This window comes from Rousettus aegyptiacus, unplaced genomic scaffold (assembly GCF_014176215.1).
Source record: "Rousettus aegyptiacus isolate mRouAeg1 unplaced genomic scaffold, mRouAeg1.p scaffold_m13_p_1, whole genome shotgun sequence".
Taxonomy (NCBI): domain Eukaryota; kingdom Metazoa; phylum Chordata; class Mammalia; order Chiroptera; family Pteropodidae; genus Rousettus; species Rousettus aegyptiacus.
This window is the reverse complement of record NW_023416284.1, coordinates 13,882,872-13,890,306: the sequence shown is the minus strand read 5'-3', so window position 1 is coordinate 13,890,306 and position 7,435 is coordinate 13,882,872. Positions and strand designations below refer to the sequence as shown.

The 7,435-nt window shown below is 55.1% G+C and overlaps 1 protein-coding gene across 1 annotated transcript in view; it reads right to left on the bottom strand.

The window, feature by feature from the left end:
• Positions 1 to 432: 432 nt before the first annotated feature.
• The window catches only part of EPHB2 (EPH receptor B2), a 176,339-nt gene continuing 169,336 nt past the window's right edge, over positions 433 to 7,435 (bottom strand). Inside the window, 5 exon segments of the mRNA XM_016149297.2 lie at positions 433 to 2,317; positions 2,833 to 2,988; positions 4,430 to 4,623; positions 5,799 to 5,948; positions 6,840 to 7,055. Of these exon segments, the coding sequence (XP_016004783.2) occupies positions 2,209 to 2,317; positions 2,833 to 2,988; positions 4,430 to 4,623; positions 5,799 to 5,948; positions 6,840 to 7,055 (825 nt within the window). The 3' untranslated portion in view covers positions 433 to 2,208.

The following is a 7,435-nucleotide window of genomic DNA, read 5'->3' as shown; positions in this document are numbered from 1 at the left end:
GAGTTGACCAGGATACGGTGATCATTCCTGTGGCCTTGACTGGGGGTCCATGGGTACTCCGGGACCCTCACACTCCTACTATCACAGCTCATCTAATAACTGGACCCCCGTCCTCTGGCCCAGAAGAACTGAGTGCCCCTCCCCGCCGTCAACTCCCTGCTCCCGATGCATGCTGCAGGGGCTCATCTTGATTTGCAGGGCATCAAATGCCGAGTCTGAACCACTTCCAGCTCATGTCTTTCACTGCCTGTGCTTTTGACAAGCCAGGGCCAGAAAGGCCACATGGACATTTGGCATCCTCCATGAGTTTTCTCAGTCCTGGGCCTTTTACAATCCTGAGGGACGAAGGTGGTCCTTCGGAAGAGCATCATGGGTCACTTGACATGTCTCATGAGTGGCAGGGAGTCTCTTGGAACTTACAGAGAACAGGGGTCGTTTTATAACTAAAGTGTTTATTTCCATTCAATTCACTAATCGATTGGTCCACTCAGGAGCCTGCATTTGCTCACAGGAGGGAGACTGTGGCCAGACCCCTTGGCTGATGGGTTTTCCCATGGCCAAGACCTTTCAGATCTGGGCGAAGGTCTGCAGGAGGGAAGGAGGTGGGAGAGAAATCGCACACTTTCTCCCCAAAGAGGAAAGGAGTATGCCTGCACACGTCTCTGAGGGTGATGCTCTGGAGGCTGGGATATCACAGTGAATGATCGGAGTCCTGGCCTCCGATGCAGCCCGGTTTAGGTTCCCAGAGGTGAAACTGGGTTCTGACCATCTGAGGGCATTCAGGAGCCTCAAAGGGGCCTATTTGCCTGGAAAGTACTGGATAGATTGGGGCAAAAGGAGAGTGGACAAGTGGGTAGAGACTCTGGCTCTACGGCCATAGAGCCCACTTCCTGCTCAATCTCTTGCTTTTAAAAACAGTCCTGAGGGGGGAGATGCTCCTCCACCTTGGCCCCCAACCTTTTGCCCAAATCTCACTTCGTCTCTGAATGGCCCAGATGGCCCCATGACAGTTGGCTTTGGTGAGGCCTGACAGCAGGTGGGAACTCTATGCAGGAGGAGGAGGGAAAAGTGTCAATGAAAACCATATAAAAATTCAGAAATGTGCATATAAAATCTCGCCCTTGGTGTATTGCCTAAGTCAGTAAGCAGAAAGCACCTTCTTCCTGGAGAAGGATCAAGTCCTCAAAAGGTAGGAAATGTCAAAGTGTTACTTCATTGTCATTAAAAAACCAACCAACAAACCCCCAAACCAAATCCACCCCTGACCAAAATACCCCCAGTCCACGTCGCTGTAAACAAACCCAGATGCAGGATCAACCCTTCTCAGTGGCAGTCGAAGCTGATGGCAGTCACGGCAGCATCAGTCCTCCAGGCGGGGGCTGGTGGGATGGGCGCCCCGGGGGGCCAGGGCTGCCGGCTGTGCATGTGATATGGACCTGGAGCTCCAGCCTGGGTGGGCGGGGCGGGGTGGGGGAGCGGCCAGCCTCAGGAAGGTTAGCCTTTCTGGTGTCCCCGTGTTCTGCCAGACCCAGGAGGACAAAAGCCCCTTTTCAGCCCCATGAGCCAACAGGAGAAACACGTCTCTTTCATTGGAGTTTCTAAAATATTCTCCAAAGATAGAAAAATTCTTCTGTTTGCCCAGTGGCAGCAGGAATGGATGTTCCTAGCGTGGTTCCTGGGTGGCCGTCCGCTGTCTGCCTGCCCCTTCTGCCTGGTGTGTGGCTGTTGCGTGAGGCCTGGAAGAGCAGCCCAGGGGCAGGAGAGAAGGGCGTCTCCGGTCTCTCCCCTTCACATTTGTTTCCTGAAAGTGTTTCTTGGCTCTGGCCGGGTTGCCTTCCCAGAGGGAGTTGGAGAGAAACTGCTTTTGGTCTCCGATTGGACAAATCGCATGGATCTCCCAAGCCCTTTTTTCTCCCCCAAGAACAATGATCGCTTTCCTTGTGAGAATCCTCTTTAAAAAATATTCCTTGTATTTCCCGCCCCCTCCCAGGATCTGTTTTCTTTTGTCCCCATTCCCTTTTTTTTCCATCGTCTGAGTTGCACGTGTTCTTGGTGATGTCTCATGGCTGGAGCGCTGCTTGGTTCTTCCTGTTGCCCGCGGCCACCTGGCAGGTGGCTGACCCTGTGGTGGACAGAGAACCAGGGGGCCAGCACGTGGGGCGGAGGGGGCGGGGCCTGGAGGAAGAGGTGAGCCGAGGCAGGTGAACGTCAAACCTCCACAGACTGGATCTGGTTCATCTGTGCCCGCATCACCTGGATACTGTTCAGGATTTTTTTCTGGTGGCCAGCCAAAGTGACCCCAACCCGGAGAATGTCCCTTTGGGAGAGAAGCACATACGTTAGGGAAATGTGGGGGTGAAGGGGAATTTGGGTCAGGTAAAGAGCTGCCTGGGCGTCTCTGGGGGTTTCTTGTTAAAGAGAGCAAGGGAAGGGGCGAGGGGCACTGGGGGGTGGGCAGGCATCTGGAGCTGACGTGACTGGCTATGTGAGGTGGGAGGAGCATGTGATTGAGAGCCGGGGTGCCTGGGTGTACTCGTCTCTGCTATGGGGAAGGGAATCTGCATTCGCCAAGTACCCATTCACTCTATATCTCCTTTGATCTTCCTACCAACTTCCAGTTTACAGAAGAAAAAACTGGGACTGAGGGGTTCTGTGATTTGCCCAAGGTCACGTAGCCGGTAGGTAGCAGGCAGACCTGGGTATGGATCTAAATGTGACTCCAAAGCTGGCCATCTTGCTCCTTGTCCCCACATCTCTTCTAGGACACTGTCTCTTTCTCACCCTCCAGAGTCTCCTGCTTGGTGGGGTGGGCGGAGGTGGCCGGGTACTTACTCCATCATCATCTGAGACACGACATCGAAGGAGGTGAAGCCAGCATTGGCGAAGCTCTCCTTGTACTGTCCCATCTTGATGGCCTCCAGCCACTCGTCCACTGTGTTAAAGCTGGTGTAGTCCGGGATCGTCCGGTCCAGCAGTGGCAGGTTGATTCTGGGGGTGAGGCGGGCAACAGAGACAGTCAGGGCACACGTAGGCATGGGGGGGAGGGTAAGGATGGACACGGGCACACCTGCGGGCTGCAGGTGTACCTGCAGGTGGGTATCCATTAGCGTGAACACGGGAGTGTGCATGCATGGGGATATTTCTGGGTGGGTGGGCATCAATTTGAATCCGTGTAAATATGCATACGTTTACGTGAGCATATGAGAGCGAGTATGCAGGACTCAAAGCTGGGGCTACCAGGAAAGCCTGGGACGCCTCTGTAGGGACCGCCGAGAGACTGGAGCACAATGTGAGGCCGGACACACTTCCTCATGCTTCTTACTTCAGGAGGAAGGCGTTCAGCGGGACTAACTGTGCTGATAATTCACTGTTTCCTCCCCTGATGCCACTCCATCCTGCTCCACCCTGCTTGTGCTATTGGATGCCGGTCTTGGGGACCGCATCTCCAAAGTCCAGGCAAAGCTGGTGCACCAATGGGAACAACTTCCGGGCTGGCACAGATTGAAATTACCCTCATGAAGTTTGTAAAGCTCAGAGTGACTGTAACCAGGGAGTCAGGAGCGGCTGACTCGGGGTCATGGTGAGGAGTGACAGGCAGAGGCAGTCACGAAGATCCGTTAGTGGCCAGAACTTGGCAGGTGAAGGACTCGGGTCCAGGAGTCTCTAAACACAGCCAGTCCAGGACCCTGGGGACACCTGACTGGCTGTCCACACCTCGGAATCCCTGTGCAATTGAGGGTCCTGGAGAGGAAGTGCGTGTAGGGCCAGAAGCCGGGCCTAAGACACACGCCCAGGCAAGGCCGCGGGCCTGTCAGCCTGCTGTGGGGCACGTGTGTGGGGGCTAAGTACACACTGCCGAGTGTGTATGTGCTCAGGTGCCTACGGATGCGTCTAGGTACGAGAATCTGCGGACGGGTGTGCATTGATGTGTGAGATTTTGTGTGCTTGTGTGAGAGAGACCATGAGCATCAGCATTTGTGCCTAAGTGTGTTTGTATATGTGTGTAGGACTCTGTGTGTGTGTGTGTGTGTGTGTGTGTGTGTGTGTGTGTGTTGAGGAGGATGCACATGCAAGTTAGAGAGTACAGGTTTGTGTGAGGTTAGAAGGAAACGTAGTTATGGGTAAACCTATTCACCAACCAAGATTCTGGTAGTTTTTCTTAAACACTGTCTTCTCTGTTTGTGCTTTAAAAGTGCTGCTTCTGGCACCCAGAGGGAAGCGTGTCCTGCGCTCCCCTGCACCACAAGGCAGGGCAGATGCCTAATAAGCACTAGTACCACCCCTCCGCACCCCGGTTCCAGCAGAGAGTCTGCTGGAGCTGGGAGCTGGGGCGGGAAGGTGTTCAGTGAGGATTGGGCGGGGCAGAGCCACGTTGCGAGGGGGCAGGGCCAGGGTGCAGCTGGGAGGAGGGGGCAGGGTGGGGCCGTACCCGGAAGAGAGGGGCGCCATGGCTTTGAGGCTGTTGGGGTTGCGGATCATCTTGTCCAGCGTGTTGACGATCTGGCCAAACTTGGGCCGGTGGTTGCGGTCCTTCTGCCAGCAGTCCAGCATGAGCTGGTGCAGGGCGCTCGGGCAGTCCATGGGTGGTGGTAGCCGATAGTCCTGCTCTATGGCATTAATCACCTGGGGACGACACAGGGGCTGAGTAGGGTGGGTGGGTGGGATAAGAGCATCTGCCACCTGGCCTGTCTTGCCCCCAGTGCACTGCAGAACAGACCTATTTGGTTGCCCTGGGAATCACCTTCAACTCTCCCAGGAAGTCCAAGGGATGGGTCTCACCTAGGTTCCCACCAGGTACAGCCTCAGCCTGACCTGGCAGCTGGGTGCCCCTCCCCCACCAACCTTGGGAAATCCAGAACCCTGAAATAGCCTCTGCCTCAGGAGCCACCAGGCTGACCCTCCTGTGGGCAAGTCTGCCAGCTCCCCTTCCCTCCTTCCCATCTCTGACCCTCTCCCGGCTTTGATGGCCCTAAGGACTCCACTTTTTGGCCCTCGACCCCAGGGCGACCAATTTCTTGATTTCAGTGCCATTTACAGCTCCAGGTGAGAGATACCTCCCCTGTCAGGCCTCACAGCATGGCCTTATACCCCCTTATCACTGCCCCCACCTGGCTCCTCTGTCAGGGAAAGGGGCTCCAGTCTGTCCCCCTCCCTCCTCAACAAGCTTCTTCAAGTCCTCCCTGTTCTGCATTGTTGCAAATCAAGATTCCTTGGGCTAACTTTACAAATACCCCATTACTGAACCTCAGCAACCTTCCCGACCAGCTTTCCTCTCCACTGCTCCTCAGCACAACCTCTCATCATCCCACCTCTGGGCCTTTGCCCTCCTGTCTCCAAGTCCCACTACTGTGCGAACCCTACTGTCCTGTGAAGACTTCCTGGCTGCTCTTGCCTCAACACCTGCAGAGCTTGATACCTACCTGCCTTTTCCAGTTTAGCACCTGATCATAAAAGTGCCTGATAACTATATCTGGGTCCTAGAATAACCATATTGTCCCCTAGTTAGGTGGGAAATACCTGTGGGGCAGACACGGTCTCATTCAGGGTTGGCCACAAGGTGAATGCATCCTAGAGATTTGCTGATTTGTACATGGTAGATCTTTTCTACTCCTGACCCCCTGGAGAGGCCAGGGTCTTGTGTAGATGTCTGAATCAGCCAACCTTGCCCTAGGAGCTGCCCTCACCCAGAATCTCAGAGACCTCGCTCCCACTCCCTGAAAGGTCGCAAAAGCCCGGGAATCCTGGATCGTGCCCTTCCCAATCTGGCTGGCCAGAGAGGCTCTCTCTCAGAGACTTACATCCTGATTGGTCATGTCCCAGTAGGGCCGCTCCCCGTAGGACATCACCTCCCACATGACGATACCATAGCTCCACACGTCGCTGGCCGAGGTAAACTTCCGGTACTGGATGGCTTCTGGGGCCGTCCAGCGAATGGGGATCTTCCCACCCTGTGGAACAGAATGAGGAGGGTTGATGGATGGGAGGCTGACCAGTCTGGCCTCTGCTCTCAGTATGCCTCATCCATGGCCTGTTAGCAGGAGGTGAGCAGTGGGCGAGTGAGCAAAGCTTCACCTGTATTTGCAGCCGCTCCCCAGCGCTAGCACCACCGCCTCAGCTCTACCTCAGATCATCAGGCATTAGAAATTTCAGAGGAGCACCAGGCCATGGTGCCAAAAAAGGTTGGAGACCACTGCTCTAAGTTCCTCTGAAAGTCATTCCTTAAGTCCCAAAGAGTTGCTCACTCTCCTTAATCCTACAACTGCGCCCCACATCTCTCCATCAGGGGGGCACATCCCATACAGAGCCATCCTCAGATCATTTGCTACTTGCCTAGCTCTATTTGCACTATCTCCGAGGTCTCTGAGGGCAGGGCCGGGGTGTCCTAGTCCTGGCTGTTTAAAACCCTTCAGCAACCCTAGCGACTTTCAGGATTGCGTCCTGAGCACGGGCACGCGGGCTCTCCTAGACCCGGCCCAGCCCGGCCCAGCTTCCCGCTTTCTTGCTCACCTTTCCCCTCACAGCCTGGATTCCAGTCACACCTGGCTATGAGAACATGGCATCTGACAAACTTTTCCTGGCCCTTCAGCTTTCAGCTTGGATATCATCCCCTCCAGCAAGCCTTCTTCTGCCCTCTCGCTCTGTGTTGCATGGCACATCCATGTGCCCACCAGCCTGTGAGCCCCACGAGTGCAGAAACCATGGTTTATGTGTCTGTGTCTCCCGGGCCCAGCACAGCGCTTGGCACGAGCAGGTGTCGGGGAAAACATATTGCAGGGAGAGAGGTGTTTATGCCCTCTTTCCTGGTACCGTGACTGCAGTGTTCCCTGCCTCTGTCTTACCAGGGCGCTGGTGTAGGTGGGGTCTGAGGTATCATCCTCCAGGAAGCGTGAGAGCCCAAAGTCAGACACCTTGCAGACCAGGTTGCTGTTGACAAGGATGTTGCGGGCGGCCAGGTCACGGTGGACGTAATTCATGTCTGCCAGGTACTTCATGCCGGCTGCGATGCCCCGTAGCATACCCACCAGCTGGATGACTGTGAACTGCCCATCGTTTTGCTTTGGGAGAAGTGGAGAAAACCAAGTAAATGGAAGGCTATGAACCAGACCCTGGGTCATCCTTACAACGGGAAACCAGAGCAGGACCCTGCCGCCCTGGCCCGGACTCCCTGTGGGAAGGGCTCAGATGCGTGGGAACCTTAGGCCCGCAGGAGGACAGTTTCAGGGTGGTGGAGAGAACACAGGCTTTGCAGCAGACACAGCTGGTTTGACTATGGCTCTGTCCCTTGCAGCTTTGAACGAGTGACCTGATCTCTCTGAGTCTCAGTTTCCTCAGTGAGTTAAATGAGGATAAGTAACACCCACCTCCTGAGGCCGTCTGAGTTAAACAAGAAGGTGCAGGGAAGGGGCCTGGCACACACTAGGTGCTTGGAAAATAT